Raw genomic sequence first — 17,233 nt, 5'->3', positions numbered from 1 at the left:
GAGAATGATGTCGTTGTTGTGGAACAATTGGCTGCTGGAAGCAGCTACCCTAGTACTCCTCATTATTTACTTGATCTATCGCTACATGATAAGAAATTTCGATTACTGGAAAAACCGGGGAGTCGTTTTCGTTCCACCGTCTCCCATTTTCGGCGGCTTGGCGAAATTTATGGTGGGGAGAACATCAGTCGGAAGGTTTTCAAAGGAAATTTATGATTATGCACCCGATGAACCCTACGTCGGATTCTTCGGGTTCGATAAACCGATGCTGATGATTCGTGATCCCGAGCTGATTAAGCGGATTTTCATAAAGGACTTCGATTACTTCAAAGATCGATACGCCAGCGCAAGTGTTCATGATATTTTGGGAACGGCCAATTTATTTTTACTGAAGCATCCCGGCTGGAAACTCCTCCGAACGAAAATATCACCGATTTACACATCCAAGAGGTTGAAGGACATGGTGAAACTCCTGGCGGAAGTGGGACAGGGGCTCGCTACTCACATGGAGCTCCTGGATTTGAAAGGTAGAGTCGAGAGTGAAGTCTTCTGAATGACGAGAATGCGAGGGACTTTTCACAGACGAATTTGGTGACACCGCGATTACAAAATGTAATAGATTATCCAGGATTACGGGACTGATTACACTGATTACCATTGCCTATGGGATAACAAATGATCACAAATGATTTCGTCGATTACATTCTGTGATTACCAAACATCTGTAATCATTGAAATCACTAAGAATGGTCTCTTATTAAATATGAATTCATGGAATAATTAATTATTAGAACCTGCAAAGAAATGAGGAAGGAGGAGCGGGGATTAGAACAGAGTAATGCAGTCTCCATCACTCCAGCAGATAATTCCGAGATAATTCAGTCGTTGATTCTCCAGAATAAGAAGAAATTTTAACTCTGTTGAATCAATTTTCTACAGACAAATGTTCGGTGCAAAACGCATTGGCTATGCAAGGTTCTGAACCATAAAGATCTGGGATTCCAAGAAAAATTGATCCAGGGATCTCTGAGACTTACCATTGGTAGAAACAACGCGCGCGAAAATTCAAAAACAAAATTCACGGTCTCACAAGGAGCAACTACGAAAGATTACAAATAATTACAGTGATTAAAAATGATTACCACTTGATTACCAAAACTTGATTACAAATATGGTCATCATGTGATTACAATGATTACATTGATTTCACTGGGATTACAAGTGATTACATCAGCGAGTGACACCACGATTACGCCTGTGAATAGCCCCTCACAAGAGTGTCGAAAAAAAATGATTACTCATTTTGCAAGAATTTTCTCATAATAATTTTTGTGCATGTGTTTAGAGCCCGGACGAATAGTTGAAATCAAAGAAATCTGTTCACGATACGCAACTGACATGATTGCAACAACGGCGTTCGGATTGCAAGCTAACTCACTGAACAATCCTACCGCCGAGTTTTGGGAAAAAGGAAATGAAATGTTTAGAGATACTTTTTATCGCAGCATCGAGCTGAGCTCGATGTTTTTTGCCCCTTTTCTATCGACACCGATGAGATTCCGTCTATTTCCGCAAAGATTTGGTCAATTTATGCGCACTGTCATTTGGGATACTATCAACGAACGCGAGAAAATTGGATTCAAAAGACCCGATCTCATTGATCTTCTGGTTGAATTGAAGAATCAGGAGGCTGATGAGGCGGATAAAAAAATCTTCGGTGAGACAGTCATTCACTGATTTATTCATTTCTCGAACAATTGAATCAACGGATTGCAATTCCCATTTAATTTTTAGAATTCGCGGGCGACAATATTGTCGCTCAAGCAGCGATATTCTTCGTAGGAGGCTTCGAAACATCCTCCACTGCCATAAGTTTTTCCCTCTACGAATTGGCTCTTCAACCGGAAATGCAGAATCGTCTCAGAAGAGAAATTACCGATGCCATAGAAGAAAATGGCGGTAGAATCACTTATGAGCTGGTACTTTTCAGGGTTTAGTCTTTCAAAAATCCATTAATTGCAGCAGCGATCGCATCAATTATTCCAGTGTTTATTAATTATCGCAGATCATGGGGCTTCCCTACTTGGACATGGTGGTGTCAGAGACTCTTCGTAAATACCCGACATTACCGATACTGGATCGAATTGCGGATTCAGATTATCGAGTTCCTGGGAGTGATCTCGTCATCGAGAAAGGAACACCCGTTTACATACCGTTAACGGGCCTGCATTATGATCCTAAATACCACGAAGATCCAGATAAATTCAATCCTGAGCGATTCTCAGACGTTAACAAGAAATCGACCAAGAGGGCGTGGTATCCATTCGGTGATGGTCCACACAGTTGCATTGGTAATTACAAAACAGGAATATATCAGTAGCGAAGTGGTAAAACGGTACAAGTCAATTGTTACTATTGGCCAGTTTTCAACGAATATCTCGGAATCTACGGAAGATAGTCAAATTTTTGTAATAATCTTTTTTGTAGAGCCGGTTAAGAGCTACAACAAATGTCATTACGAAAATTGCGCTATCTCTCTTGGATTCGGAAATATTCTTCGAAAACTCAACTGCGAAATGAGTCGACTTAAACTGTTTTACCACTTCCGATTTATTTGTGGAAGAATAGTTAGTCTAGAGGAATTGTCTTTTGTCAACAGGTCAGAGACTAGGGTTACTTCAATCCAAATTGGGACTCATCGAGATGTTACGACACTACGAGTTCTCCCCCTGCGACAGGACTCCAATTCCAATGGTGTTGACCAGAAAAGGTTTGATGATTCATTCCGAAGGGGGTTTGTACCTTCATGTGAAAAAACTCAATTCATAGAAATATCATCGAGGAATAAAATTTATAATTTGTTGATTGAATATACGATCTACCTTGAACACACGAGGATAAGTTTATTAATTATAAAGACTTGTTTCTAAGGAATTGTTTGGAAAATGAACAATGTTTGAAAACAATCGGAGATGCCCAGATGAAAGGGCTAAAGTTGAAGCTAACAAGCAGAAATTTCGCCATATACAGTGGACTTCCCTTAGCTCTTACTATCCGTAGCTCGGGGGGCGTGTCCTAGCGGCGGGGAATGTGTCCCCCACCGCACTAGTGACTTCATGCACGAGAGGGGAAGCGTTGTGTGTCGTCGGCTGGTATGTTACAGCGTTCTCTCTCAGATAATGACGTTGTCTCTCTCGCGTAAGCACGTCCCTGCGCATGTGGAGGTGGTAATTCCCTAGCTCGAGTTCTTGGAATCAGATCCCCGAACGCTATGAGCCAGGGGAAGTCCACTGTAAGTGGTTTTTCTTATAAAGTTTTAATACACAACGACCCTTTGGTTGAATTTTGTGACTGCATAAGAATTATTATCTTGAATTAATTATAGATCTGTAATTATAGTTCTGTAAAATCATAAATTTATTTCAGAGAAAGAATAATGATGAGATTCTTCTTCATACGAGAAAAACCAGCATCGTGAGATTATTTTAATGGCCTTTTCAATGTTTCGCATCTTTTTCACTCCCTGCTTTTTGGTTCTATCTTTTTGAAAATCTCCAGTGCCTCAGGGTCATCGGTGTACTTGGCATAATTGTAACGGAGCTTCTGTTTGAAGTGAGTGCACAGGCTGTTGACTGTTCTCATCGGGTTGAGCAAGTGCTGAAATACAGAAGAATAAAGCGAGTGCAATTGGGGCCATTCAACATTTTCTCCTAGCATCACTTTTTCTTCAATAAACATAGATAAAATATCACGGAAATTGGGAGGAAATTCCTAAAAATCGGGATTATAAATATAAACATACCTTGCAATCCTTCAAACATTCCCTCCAAATACTGAAACCTTTTGCTCGATGAACTGAATCGTTATCGATGAGATATTGAATAAGAACTCGATTTTCCTCTTCAGTATATCGACTTTTATCGAAAAACATTGAGAATTAGAAAAGTAATCTTATAACATGGCAATAGTAGCTGTAGAAAAATTCAAATTGCTCACTTCGACATGTGTTGAGGGGCAATGCGTCCCCCGCTTGGTGAATTATTGCTGTATTTTTTGAAGGTCGGATGCTCCTTCAATTCTCTCTTGAAATGCCCTAGGAGGATCGAGGGTGTAAGCTGACGATTTGGTAGAACCTGAGGGATGACGATTTATTTTTGAATCACTCAACCACAGGTGAAATTATTTCAACATATATAGCATATTGTGATTTTTGAAAAATCGGTTTTCGGAAAAATATCTATTTTTTCGAATCTGTATGGAAAATTGAATTTTAATTGGTGTCGATGAGGAGAGCTTATTAAAGCCTCCATCCATGAAGAAATTCATGAAATTCGATGGATCCCTTATGAGAAATTTCGGAAGCAAAAACAGATTACCTTTTCATCGATAAGCTCCAGCCAGAGTTTCTTTCCAGTATCTGTGGGAATGACATTTCTATCCACCAGCCATTGTATTATGGCTTCATTCTCCTCTTCCGTAAAAGTGACTATTGATCGTCTAGCAACGGAACAAAAACCATTAGACCCGTGTGTATTATCTTTCGAGCGCGATCTGGATTGTTTTTTTTTTATTTTGATAATCTGAAATGTTCTGCAATTGCCATTCGGTTTTCCGTAGCCCTGGAGTCTTCAAAAATTATGATTGTATAATAAAAAAAACGTCGAAAAAACTGAACATTTTCATAGAGCATTTTTTAATAATATTGGGAAATAAACCCCATGGGGAGGAAATTGCGAATCAATAATTTACAGTATCTAAAGACTGTTCATAAAAATGTTCAATTTTTTTCTCATTTTTTTGATTGTGCAGTCATAATTTTAAGGGACGTCTACGTGATGTGAAATCCAGTGGAAATTGTGATATATTTTAGAGAAGAAGACTTATACTATTTTTTCGAGAAAAACTATTTTTTGTCCTCACCGCCCTATCCTTTTATCCCCCACTGTCGAAGAACGACGAGCCCTCAGTGAAATTCCTTCATTCGATTCACCTCGTGGAGGATCACTGTCCTCAGGTGTTTGTGAGACTTCTGAGCCATCAGAATCCCCTTCGTCCTCCGAACGATTTTGGCAACTGCTCCTATTAACTTCATCAGAATTGTTGTTATTCTGGTCATTAATTCGGGGATTCGTGTTTTGAGCCACTCCGTTCTCCTTGAGACCATCATTTTTCAAAGAACTTCTAGTTTTACGAGGAGAAACAGCTGCTTCTACTGTTGCGTATGATCTTCGTTTGGCCGATAGCTTATTCCGAACTTCAGGTCCTGAAGGACACGAGTTCCTGCGAATTTTCTCTTCTTTAACTTTTGACTTTGTCATTCCTTCATCAGTTCTGTGGTTTACGGGCCCTTCATCCAGTCTAGAAGTGGAAAAAGAAGGGAAAGAAGTGAACGAAAATTAAAGCGAAATATTAACTTTTCAATTAACTTTTCTGCAATGCAATTACGTGTTGTCGAGTGATTCTTGAGGTTTATCGTGGTGGTCTCCATCGCTGTTCAACTGCAGGGATTTGTCGTCGTCCACGAAATCTGTCTCTTCATCTGTGGAGATGCGAAGCCTATGAAGGGAAGAGTATTTAAAAGATGAAGGACTCAAATAGAATGGAAATTGATTATTTTGCGTGAAATTACATGAAATCCATTGACTCTTCAGAATCGTTGTAGTTTTCTTCTTCGTTTTCTGAATGGGTTGGTCTATCGCGATTCGTGACGCTCGTAGTCCCTTGTTTTTGGAACACCTGGAGCCTAGAGGTGGGGAGGCGAGTAAAGAACAATATTTGTAAAATGTTAATTATTATTATTCATAGAAAATAATGAAATATGTGAGGGCACTTGTAGTTTATCAACTCCTGGGGCTGGAGGGCAGCTATGCTGTCGTAAAAGAAGTTAATATCGTAGTTATCGTATTTTCCCGCTCCGACTAGACGATCCGGGTCGCAAAAAACGAAGGTATCTGGGGCTCCAGGCTTCGATAATTCCCCTCCGTATGCCTGAAGGTGAAAGGTACTTCGTAATTATAATGTTTGTAAAATGATTAAGTGAAGAGTGAAGTGGGAAAGCGTAAGAGGAGTTCTAAGTTTTTTTCCCTCGGATTCTGTGACGCAAAACAGAACAAAATCCAGTGGAAAAACTTGGAATATTTGTGCCCAATAATTCTAAGAGAAAAAATTTGACGAGGAAAATTCGAACAGAAATTCAAAATATATTGACTTTTTCCTATCAAATTTTTATTTATTTCAAACCATTCAGTCTTTATTATTTTAGGCTTCTTACGTTATACTTTTTACATTTCACCACTTCACTCTTGAATGAGCTTACTAATCACGTTGGAAGATGAACTAAAGTAAAAACTTACTTTGATTATTTTAACGATCTCGTAGAACTCACTCACACTATATCCATCCAAATAAAATTTCAGTGGCGCTCCGTTTATGGTAAATAACTTCGTATTGAACCATTTTGAACTCATGAAATGGCCTGAGTTTTCCATTTTCCTACACGGAGGGAAAATTTCGAATAAAGATTACCACCGATCTTTTTTTAAATGAAATTTTTAGATGAAATCAAGGGAAAAAATTGAGGCGAAGGACAGATTTTCAATTTTTGTAACCCAATTTTTTACAAACGAACAGCAAAAATTGTGAGCTGATGAACACTCGACAAAAATTTAATTTTTGTAATAGATGTTGAATCTACTTCTATCAAGTTAACTTCCCTCAAGTAAATTTATTCTACTCCATCAAATATTCTCACGTGGAACACACAGTTCATCGGCAGAGCTGATTTATTCTCTCGGTGTAGTGGAAATACGAAAATAATATCCTATTCACGAGATAATTTCAGAGAAATAATGCAAGCAAGGTAACATTTGCGCATGAATTTTTTAATTAACGTCGAAGAATCCGTTATTATAGGGCTGTTTCACGACGAATAACGCTTCACCTCGTAAAACTGAAGGTTTCATCGAAGATGAAACACAGAAGGCCGTACGGGACGTACCTAGTAGTCCAGCCCCGTATGTAAACAGACAAGACGTGAGACCCACAGGGAATCCTTTTATTTCCCGGGGAACGAAGACGGAAAGTCACTTGATCTTACCCATGCCCCACCAATCGTAAATTAATCAGAATTAAATTAAACTTTTTCTAACCGATTTCTATTAATTTTTCTACTGCTAAACGTTAGGTTTGTAGCGATGTAGCACCGTCGGGGTATGCGCGGTCACTAACACGATACTCTAGCAGCGAAATAATTCGCCCGTGCTAGTCTATTGTGATTCGGAAGATTTGTTTGTGTTTTCATTCTTCACCAGCAAAAGATAATTGATATTCAGGTGACATACTCGCAAATGTAATAGAAAATCGTTCGCAGTGGGCAAATAATTCTGTATTGGATTTGGGTTGAATTTCTAATTGAGAATATTTCAAATATTTTTTGAATATTTGAGGTTTTTATTTATTTTTTTTCTGTCTGGACAACTTATTCTAGTGAGATGTTTTCTATAGATTCTTCTATAGCTCTAGACCGAATTTCCGTCACATAAATAATCGAAATTCAACATTTTATTGTCGGGGTTTTCAGAATATTTTCCTTCCTTTGGCCATTGTCACATTTTCAACCCTCGATCACTCGCCCGTTTTCGTTTTTTCATATTTTAGTGTTTCTCGACGCTTAAAAATACTGAAAAATTAGAGTTCCTAGTTCAATCCTTTTATGAAGCGTTGGCGTTATCCGTTTGTTTCTCGGGAAATTTATTTAGCTAAAAAAAGAAAAGAAACGTCGAACGGACAAAAAAGCGGCGCCGCGCCGCCCGATGCGGGTGAGTCTCTGTCGCGAGTGATCGAGGGTTAATAGAAAAAAATTTCTCGTTGAGTCACTTGACAGTTTTTCCCAACATGAAAGCGTTGCCAGATGAAAATCAGGAAAAAGAAAACCTCCATTGACAACTGTTCCAATTCAATAATTACCATTTTTTATTCGTTATTAAATATTAATTTTACATGATTAGCAATTAAACTGAAGAAGGCAATTTTTTTCGTCACCTCATTACAATAATTAAAATTCATGGGATTTTTTCTGCATAAAAAACAAACAAGGATGTCTCGATGATCCACATAGAATACACAAATTAATTATAATAAAACTATCGAGAAGGTATAAAGTACGTACACATTGCTTAATGATGAAAAGTCAGTGTCATTTTTTAAATTAAATTATTCACGCACTTCGTGGAATTTTACATTTGATAATATTCGTTCAATAGAGATTGTCTCCTTTATTACTTCTGGTTCTCCTCTTTCTCTTTTTTTCTAATCCCTCGAACATTTTCAGTGCCTCTGGGTCATCAGTATATTTTGCATATTTGGTACGAAGCTTCTGTTTGAAATAGCTGCGCAGCTTCGGGGCCGTCCTGAATGGATGCAATAATTCCTGGAATTCAGAAATATTGAGAAAACGGTAATAGAATTTTTAACCCCTCGAGTACGGAGCTCTAATCGAAAAGAAAGAAAAATAGAATGAAAAAATTTTTTTTTAAATTTTGCCGACGAAATTCTATGGAAAATATCTTAGTAAAATAACTTTATCTGACGGTGCACCTCACACCTCAGAATCCCTGAGGTGCGGACATACCTTGCATTTCTCCATGCATTCCTCCCAAACTTTTTCACTCCCCGCCCGATGAATAGCATCATTGTCGATGAGATACTGAATGAGAACTCGATCCTCCTCTTCGGTGTACCGGGGCCTGTGAGGCGAACGGGGAAAAATATTGAATGAGTGAATATTCAGAAATTTATATCCCACATCGGCATAATCATGAATCTTAATTGAAGTTACATTTTGAATGAGACAATTGTTAATATCACTCGTCAATTTTTTAATTATGAAATTAATCATCGATTAAATATTGAAATTGCGAATCACTTCATCAATCAATAGTTGAGTTCAGAAGATTATTGGGCGATTATTGGGTGACGATTATTTGGCTAATTGAAAATCCTTTTATGAAATTCAGAAACATTTACTCGATCGTTAATTGACAATTCTATAGTGTCAATTGTTTGATTCATAGTCTATTGGAGATTTAGATTGGAAATCATTTTATTATTTTTCAAATTTCAATGGAGATAAGTGAACATTAATTATTCTAAGGTCAACTTGGATCTCAAGAAAAATTGGGATTGCTCACGGGGCATGTTTTAGTGTCCGTCCTGTAGCCTTTGCTTCCTCCCTGTACTTCTCAATTGTTGGATGATTCTTCAATTTATTCGCGTAATGTCGTGCTAGAGATGCTGGGCCACAATTTATGTCAGGCAGAATCTGGAAGACGAAGTTCAAATTTTTTTCCGTTTTTTAGTTCAGCAATTCCACGTCAGATTCGAAATGAAAAAAAATTCGTTTCCGTCTTGGCGATTTTTTTTGTCTTGAGGAGAAGTACGTGAGACCAAGCTCTCATAAAATTTTTAGAACATTTCGGTTTTTTTCAGTGAATTATCAATTTTCGCTTCGAGAGAAAGGTGACAATAGAATTTATTCATTAGGAATCGAATTTTCGTTATCACACATTTGAAGGTGGAATGGACATGTATTACCTTTTCGTCTAGAAACTCCTGCCAAAGATTTTTTCCTGTATCTGTCGGAATTACTTCCTTTTCTATGACCCAGTTCATGATCTTTTCATTTTCTTCTTCAGTGAAAGTCCATCTCGCACGTCTATCAGGAAAAGAAGCATTGGGAAAATAATATTAAGCGAATATTTTACGAGGTACGAACTCTATTGAAAATTCTCTCAAGGGTCACGAGGGTTCTAATGAGGGTTAGCATGAGCACTACCCAATAGAATTGGATCTTTGACACTGAGAGACTCGACATTTCTCGAAATCATTTTTTTCTCGTCAATTGAATGACCTAAAGTTACGCAGTTAAAGTTCTTGGCGTTGCGCCTCATAAAGTCGATAGTTTTTAATTAATTTGAATATTCCCGATATTTTTACGGATCGACTGGTATTTTTTCATTGCCAGCTGATTTTCTTAGGGGTCAACATCTAAATTGACTGGACCACATACTTATTCTCGCTGCTCTGTCCTCCCAATGAAGAGCAGCGACGACGACGGCTCGACCGCGTAAATTCGTCATTCACGACAGCTTCCGGATTGAGATTGTCGTCCGCGGTTTTGGAAAAGTCTTCTGCGTCTGAGTCTTCAGGATCTCCGTCGTCGGAAGAACTTTCGTAGTTTTCATTCTCGGTTTCATTAGAATTATCCCTGTCTTGACGGTTGATTTCACCTTCTGTGCTTGTAACTTCAGGTTTATTCTCTGTCAAGCGATGAACTTCGGCGAAACTCTTGGTTTCACGAGAATAAACTCTCGTTCTCGCTGCTGTGAAGGAATTCTCGTCGTCTGTCAGCTCTTCCTGGGGGTCGGCACTGGAGGAGCGCTCGGCGGTTCGATCTTCCCCATAGAAAATGTTACTTTCTTCATTGCTGTGGGAGATCGCCGATTGATCGTCAGTTGCAGGACTCGTGGATCGTTCGTCTGTGGGAGCTCGAAGCCTAGACGTTCACGAGAGTGCACAGTAAAAAATTGTCAGTGAATTTCAAGTCTAAGTTTTTTTTTGTCATCACAATTCTAGCCGTTTCTTCATTTCAAATTTCTGGTACATAAATTATTATTGTTCTGGCTTATAAATGTATATATACAATATAAATATAATATATTATAACACTCTGAAAATTTTTCTCACTGTTTTATTGTTTAATCTACTGTAAAATTTGAAAAGAATAAAATTCATACGAATCCGACTCATTTTTTGAAAATCTGCACTATAAAAACCTATCGACGGCGCGACCTATTCTAGTTTTGAAAAAAAAATGGGAAAAAAACTTCAAAAATTTTGAGGCAATTTTTCACGTACAGAATTAGCGGATTCACTCATATGTAAATATGATTCTGCATTGACTTACTTGTAGTTCATGGATTCCTGAAGTTTGTTATTGTTTTCTTCAGTGATCTCCCACTGAGAGCACTGATCGTCATCTGCAAAACCACTGGACGATTCATCTATGGACATCTGATTCCTAGAAAGGAAAAACCGAGTGAAAGAATTCTCAATAAAATATTGATGAATTATTCTGCATGAAATTACTCGTAATCCATTGAGTCCTGGTGCTGATCAAAGTGATTTTTTTTCAGCCACGAGTGTGTTGAGCCACTGTTCATGAAGCTCGAATTGGGTTGCTTCGTTGACACCTGAAGCCTAGAGATTTGAATCGAATGAATGAGTTGATTTCAAAAAGACGAAATATAGTTTTTGAAATCGCAAAAAATTCTACGAAAATTCATTGCTAATTTAATTGTGATTACAAGCATTTTATATGAATTCCAGATGAATGTCATTATTCACCTTTTTCGCACGAAATCTCTTTGTTTGAAATGAATGACTCGTTTATTTGATTTTCATGAATGATTTATTTAGAATAAAGAAATGGTTTTTTTAATTTAATAAAAATTTTATTTGAAAGTAATAAATTGTTTATTTGATATAACTAAATTCATTCTTTTGACAAGTACAACTACTCACCTGTAGTTGATTAAATCCTGGCGTTGCAGTGCAACAATGCTGTCGTAAAAATATTTGATATTGTAAAGATCGTATTTTTCTGCGGTAACTGGACGACCCGGGTCACGGAAAACGAAAGTGTCCGGGGAATCGGGGTGCGACAACTTCCCTCCATAAGCCTAAATCAGTGACAAAAAAAAAATTCATGAAATCTATGAAATCTATGACATCTACTAGCGAACGGGCGCCACGAAGAACGTGTTTTCTAGGGATATACCTCAAATAAACTGAAAGCTCACCTCAATAATTCTCCCAATCTCATAGGCCTCACACGGATCAAATCCAACCAAATGAAATCTGAATGGTGCTCCATTTACGGTGAACAATCGAGCATTAAACCACGCCAAACTGATACAATTGAGCCCTGTGACCCTCATTTTCCTATAATTCCCGTTCATGCTTTTCCTCCACTCAATTTACTGGTAACACTACTAGAAATGAAACCCCCTTTTACATTTACTGCACTTGAGCCCTATAATTCCACCCGCCCATAATTTATTTTATTCACATTCACAACTTTATTCACATTTCGATTACTTTAGAATCAACAATAGAATTCGTTGCACGATTTCCGGAAATGTTCACGCACTCGTTACAATCGTTGAATAAAAAATATATTTTACACTTCCAAATTATTTGGATTTTTGTAGAACAGCCACAGCTTTTGCTGATGAAAATAAAAATACGTGACACGAAAAATCAATTGCTCTATGAATTCTACGCATGCAGGCCAAGTGCTGGACGGTTAAGGGAAATTCGAGTTTCGTGGAAGAATTTGAAGCAAAAAAATCACCTAAATGGCTTCCACACCTTCAAGAGTATTTTAATTGGCAGAAAAAAATTATTTGAAGTCGAAATAACAAAGCAAATAATAATTAAATGAAGAAGTAGTTGAATACAGCCAAAACCCTCAGTTTCTGGACGACTGGGCCATATTTTTTTATTTGTTAAATGTCGATCGGTAGAAAAAATAATTGATCACAGGACTCTACATGAGTGATAGTATTGAAAGGTGAAATAATCAGTACAATTTTCATTTTATTATTTATGGAAATGGTCAATGGAAGTTGAACGCGTCCAGAAATTCACCTGTTTACCGTACCCTTCAATTTCTCATTCCCGACTGGTGAAGAAATGAAAATTAAAGTGACAAAAGACTCCTGAATCCCCGGTTTCCCTCGAAATTCGCTCGGTAGAAGTGTGAAAACATCAGGGTATTTACATCGCTCGCTGACAGATACTGATGTAGCAGTAATTCTTCTATTGACTCTCGTGTGTGTTTTGACGGACTTGTTTTCATCTTTCAATAGAAGTGAATTTCCTTTACCAACGAAATATAATTTCAGATCACAAATTGACGAGCGAAATTTGTGATAGGTATAGAATATGTGCACGGAGAGAAATATTCAATAACAATTACGTATCGTTTCCGTAATTCCGGAGTGCAATGTGGCTGTAGAAAATTTTACGGAACTGTCCCGGAATTTTTCCAGAATTCCGTAATTAAAAAAAAATCTATTGTAAAAAAATACGATACCGTCACTTAAATTTTCCGCGTTTTCCGTGAGTTCCGTAATTTTTACTGAACATTTCTCTCCGTGTGTGAATCTTCGCCGTAGTTCGGCGGTTATTAATTTTTTCATTGAGACAAGTATTGAAAATGACCGAAAATCGCTATTATTCATGCAGTTATCGACCAAATAAGTGAATACTCATTTAAATATTAGCAAATGGTGGGGGGTATCCGGGCCTTAATCTCCAACAGTAACGAAAATAAAAAAAGAACTCATATTTGGCCTCCTAAAAACGGAAAAAAAATATTTATTGATTTACAATTACCATATTTCGCTTTAAAATTCATACAAAACAGACGCTGTCATCGTTTTGAATATATTGAATTGATTGAAATTTAATCCAGATTTAATCCATTAATCCTTGTTAAATTACATTACATATGAACCGACTAGGTGCAATATTGGGCCTTAGCCCCAGATACATATATGTTTAGATGCCTCTTACAAACATTTCATTTTCCTCAATATAAAAACAAAATCCCTTAATCTAAACGTGATGCTCTCGTTACAGCAAAAATGTTCTCTATTGTTTTCTCCATTTTCTTTAATTTTCAAACTCATGACTCCCTTGGAGACTCTGAAAAGCAGCTGGTGTCCACGGTGTGGTGAATTGTGACATCAAATTTTCATATTTTTCTTATCGTTTAAATAGCTCATCCCTCAGACCACCAGGAGAGTGACGAAAATAACAGGAGAATTCGACTGGGCATTCTCTCGAAAGAAATAGAATAGAAGAAATAGAAAATTTGAGACGAGAAATTTCTACTGAAAAAAATCAATAGAATAAGTTGTGAAAATTCAATTTCATTCGTTTTTCCGATAGAGCATTCTCCCCTGAATATTTCCATTACAAAAAACCGGCGATGAGCTGTGAATTTTTCAATAGAAAAAAAAAACAGAGTTCAATAAAAATCATTCACAAGTTTTCGTGCCAATCCTAAAAAAATGATCTTCCCCAGTTAAATTCCCCCACTCCCCTTCCTCGCCCTGAGAAAAATCATCGACGTCAATAATACATAAATTCAACGTTGGAGGAAGCCAGCCCCAAATTACTCCCCCCCTCGCTATTTCCCCCTGTTGACATTGCTGTTATCATTCTTATTGGGAGCGAGTTTGAGAAATTCTTCATAAGCATCAGCAATCATGTCGTCCTCATCCTCCTCCTGCTGCGGGGTTTCCAAGGACGATGCCCAGTCGTCCCCGGCATCGTGACTGGAGAGATCCTGGCAGAAGCGTCGTTCCTCAGCCGACAGTACCATGCCATCAGGTCCATAAAGAACAGGCTCATCCACCTGCTGAGACGACGGCTTCAATTTCTGCTGCACCTGAACATTTCCAGGATTGACATCGACAGCTACTGAATCATTGAACGAGACTCCACGCCCCCAGTTGACACTGCGCAACTCCTGAACACTGTTCACCATTCTCCCAACGTGCACGTCAACCTGGCCCTTTGTAACGAGATCAGTGAGCTCCCTCATGACTCGTTCAATCTCCTGGCGATTTGTCGTGCTGTCGCGCTCCAAGTACTGGCCAGCCAACTTGAGTGATTGGCAGATGTACTTGGCTGAGTTGGGGCCAGGATTCTTCAGTGTATTTGAGATCAGGTCCACCAGGACTTTGCCGAGAATTGAGGCTGGATGGGAGTCCATTTGGGCAACTAATTCAGCAAGGCTCAGCATCAAACCGTGACACTTGCGCTCGTCATCGGGCGTGTGCTCAACAATCTTCGGCCAATTTGTCGACTGATTGTCATTCTCATCGCGACAACGCTCGTACAGAGCTGTTCTGAATATTGAGGGATTGTCTTTTGAAGGCGTCTCCACGGCGTCAAGGTGAGAGCAGAGACGCGCTCCACTGTATCGAAAGTTTGAGTCGATTATACATTTTTGAATGATTGCATTCACTATTGCCTCGGTGCTCTCTTTGTTCTTTAAGTGGGGAGTTATGGTACATACTAGTGGCACGACTAGATTATCGAATTGATCCGGATTGCGGGTGAGGGTCTGCATCGCTGTGGACAGGTGGGAGAGGGAGCCCTGCAGGGTCTGGTCGACTCGAGAGTTCTCGGGGAGACGGGGACCCTGGAACGAGAGGTTCAGGATGATTATGTACGTAAAATGAAGAATGAGTGCAAAGAAATTAATTGTTAAAAACTAGTGGAAATGGATTGGAACTCCTACACAGCTAATTTCGTTATTTTTTTAATAAAAAATCGCATCATTCATGTGAAATGGCCCGAAAAAAGTTTATGAAAAAATCGAGAATATATTTCAGATATTTTAAGAATGATTTTTATGCCTATTTTACATGAATGGCGCCAATTTTTATGTTAAACTAAACGAAGTTGGCTGTGTAGGACGCGAATTTCAAAAAAATGATTCGTAATTGTTATTGTCAATTTTTTGTAGAGGTATTATGAAATATTGCTCACTTGATTCCTGTCATAATTCCCATATCCACTCTCATATCGCTGGTAAGACTGCGAGGGATGCTCTGACTCTCCATACTGGTGATGGTACGGCATCTGCTGGACGTGATAAGGGTACTGATGATGACTGCCATAATGATGATGGGCATGGGGCATCCCCTGACCACTCCTCGCTGCAGTCAAACGCTCCTGCACCGAGTGTCTCGGCCAGCCTTGGCCCTGCTGAATATCATCGCAATTCAATTTATATGTGTAATGATTATTTTCAGGGGAATATTTCGTGAGACGAAGAAATGAACAAAGTTATCTGTTAAAAATAAAATCCCACTCGACTCGAAAAAAAACCACACTATCAGTTGCAAATAAAATCTACATCAATGGTTATTGACCCCCATTTGTCTCGATAATGACAGAATTTAAGAGAGTAAAGATTTATTAAAAACTAAAATAATTTTTTTTTAAGTGACAAAAACCCATACAACACCCAAAAAATCCTCAACGACTCCTGAATATTTTTCCCAATTATTCCCGAATAATCACCAACAATTGATGACTTAAAACAGTGATCAACAAGCAGAAAACTGTCCACCAGTTAAAAAAAAACAATTTATCTAGCCCCCATGTCACCGCCAGACCCCCACCGCGCCCCGGCCCCAAAAACGCCTCCATCTGTGCAACAAACCCTACATTTAGCTGTGGAGCGACGAATCCCTTGGGCACAAATTCCGGAGCATCAACAGAGAGCTCCGAGTTCTTCACCACATCATTAATCGAAGCATTGTTGAACATCTCGTTGATTTGATGAACGGCCCCTGCGCCCCACCGAAAAAAAATGCAAAAAAAGAAAGGTTAAACCCACCTCGCCCCGAAAAATTGAGGTTAACCACCCCCATCCCCCGGCAGGAGCAGATAATTACCCGTCTGATTGGGGATCTGTGGACGTCTCAACTGCTGATGCTCAGTGCCAGGTGTCCAGGAGTTGCGTCCTCTTCCCCTACCTGCGCCACGACGATCGCCGCCTCCGTCACCCTCGCCAGCGTGCTCCATTGCCCACCGATCAGAAATCCTTAACTCGACAAAAATAAACCCCTCCACACAGGTGCACCCCTTTCACCGTCCGACAAAACCCAAAAATCCCCTTCACTCCGAAATAATCGAATTCCCCCTGCTATCTGGGCGTCCCTCGTTGATCGAACTGAATTAATGTCAATTTCCACAATTCTATCATCCACCATGCGATGAAAAATCGTAGCCCGAGGATAATAATCACAATGCCGATACAGATTCGCGGTATGAGGAGCTGTGTCCGTTATGTCGGGCCACTGACGTAGCCTCAAGCACGAAAACCCGAAGGAAAAATAGTAAAATTGCGGCAGAATTTATTGCGAAAACACTCCTCCACTCGCTGCCTCACAAAAAACGTTGGGGAAAAATTCTCCCTCATCAACGGGTCTTCCGACTACATTTAATTAGCGTTTAAGCGATTACTCAGGGTGACAGAAATCGCGGGGAAGCCCCATCTCTCGCTACACCCCTGCGAAAAGCTTCGCCACACGCCACCTTCTGCTCGCCCCCGCAACCAAAACTGGAGAGTTCGATTGACATCGAT

General features: G+C 39.0%; 4 protein-coding genes across 10 annotated transcripts; 1 reads left to right on the top strand and 3 right to left on the bottom strand.

The window, feature by feature from the left end:
- The first annotated feature begins 7 nt into the window (after nucleotides 1–7).
- On the top strand, nucleotides 8–2,829 carry LOC107039515 (cytochrome P450 6k1-like). The gene is made up of 5 exons (XM_015259158.1): nucleotides 8–527; nucleotides 1,346–1,717; nucleotides 1,795–1,979; nucleotides 2,066–2,351; nucleotides 2,660–2,829. The coding sequence occupies exons 1-5, from the start codon at nucleotides 8–10 to the stop codon at nucleotides 2,827–2,829; spliced, it is 1,533 nt and encodes a 510-aa protein (XP_015114644.1).
- A 186-nt stretch (nucleotides 2,830–3,015) lies between these two features.
- Nucleotides 3,016–7,227, bottom strand: LOC107039523. Of its 5 annotated transcripts, none has more exons than XM_015259170.1 (10): nucleotides 7,149–7,227; nucleotides 6,354–6,492; nucleotides 5,831–5,988; nucleotides 5,630–5,743; nucleotides 5,446–5,556; nucleotides 4,921–5,358; nucleotides 4,377–4,497; nucleotides 3,997–4,133; nucleotides 3,803–3,914; nucleotides 3,016–3,657 (listed from the first exon to the last, which is right to left on the bottom strand). In XM_015259170.1, the coding sequence occupies exons 2-10, from the start codon at nucleotides 6,486–6,488 to the stop codon at nucleotides 3,517–3,519; spliced, it is 1,467 nt and encodes a 488-aa protein (XP_015114656.1). In that variant the 5' UTR covers nucleotides 6,489–6,492; nucleotides 7,149–7,227; the 3' UTR covers nucleotides 3,016–3,516. The 5 variants fall into 5 exon arrangements, with proteins under 5 accessions (XP_015114656.1, XP_015114653.1, XP_015114654.1 ...); XM_015259167.1 differs by having other exon boundaries at nucleotides 6,941–7,215; XM_015259168.1 differs by having other exon boundaries at nucleotides 6,998–7,215.
- Nucleotides 7,228–7,947: 720 nt separating this feature from the next.
- LOC107039530 lies at nucleotides 7,948–12,807 on the bottom strand. 2 transcript variants are annotated; one of them, XM_015259181.2, is made up of 10 exons: nucleotides 12,722–12,807; nucleotides 11,859–12,286; nucleotides 11,581–11,738; nucleotides 11,146–11,256; nucleotides 10,964–11,077; nucleotides 10,067–10,552; nucleotides 9,592–9,712; nucleotides 9,189–9,319; nucleotides 8,630–8,744; nucleotides 7,948–8,428 (listed from the first exon to the last, which is right to left on the bottom strand). In XM_015259181.2, the coding sequence occupies exons 2-10, from the start codon at nucleotides 12,015–12,017 to the stop codon at nucleotides 8,255–8,257; spliced, it is 1,569 nt and encodes a 522-aa protein (XP_015114667.1). In that variant the 5' UTR covers nucleotides 12,018–12,286; nucleotides 12,722–12,807; the 3' UTR covers nucleotides 7,948–8,254. The 2 variants fall into 2 exon arrangements, with proteins under 2 accessions (XP_015114667.1, XP_015114666.1); XM_015259180.2 differs by having other exon boundaries at nucleotides 12,709–12,741.
- Nucleotides 12,808–13,410: 603 nt separating this feature from the next.
- On the bottom strand, nucleotides 13,411–16,945 carry LOC107039525 (polyadenylate-binding protein-interacting protein 1). 2 transcript variants are annotated; one of them, XM_015259173.2, is made up of 4 exons: nucleotides 16,542–16,945; nucleotides 16,312–16,436; nucleotides 15,628–15,846; nucleotides 13,411–15,277 (listed from the first exon to the last, which is right to left on the bottom strand). In XM_015259173.2, the coding sequence occupies exons 1-4, from the start codon at nucleotides 16,669–16,671 to the stop codon at nucleotides 14,258–14,260; spliced, it is 1,494 nt and encodes a 497-aa protein (XP_015114659.1). In that variant the 5' UTR covers nucleotides 16,672–16,945; the 3' UTR covers nucleotides 13,411–14,257. The 2 variants fall into 2 exon arrangements, with proteins under 2 accessions (XP_015114659.1, XP_015114660.1); XM_015259174.2 differs by having other exon boundaries at nucleotides 15,628–15,843.
- Nucleotides 16,946–17,233: the final 288 nt, after the last annotated feature.

Source organism: Diachasma alloeum, unplaced genomic scaffold, assembly GCF_001412515.2.
Source record: "Diachasma alloeum isolate Michigan unplaced genomic scaffold, Dall2.0 Dall_scaffold_00301, whole genome shotgun sequence".
Classification (NCBI taxonomy): domain Eukaryota; kingdom Metazoa; phylum Arthropoda; class Insecta; order Hymenoptera; family Braconidae; genus Diachasma; species Diachasma alloeum.
The sequence above is the reverse complement of the archived record's forward strand: the minus strand, read 5'-3'. Positions and strand labels throughout refer to the sequence as shown.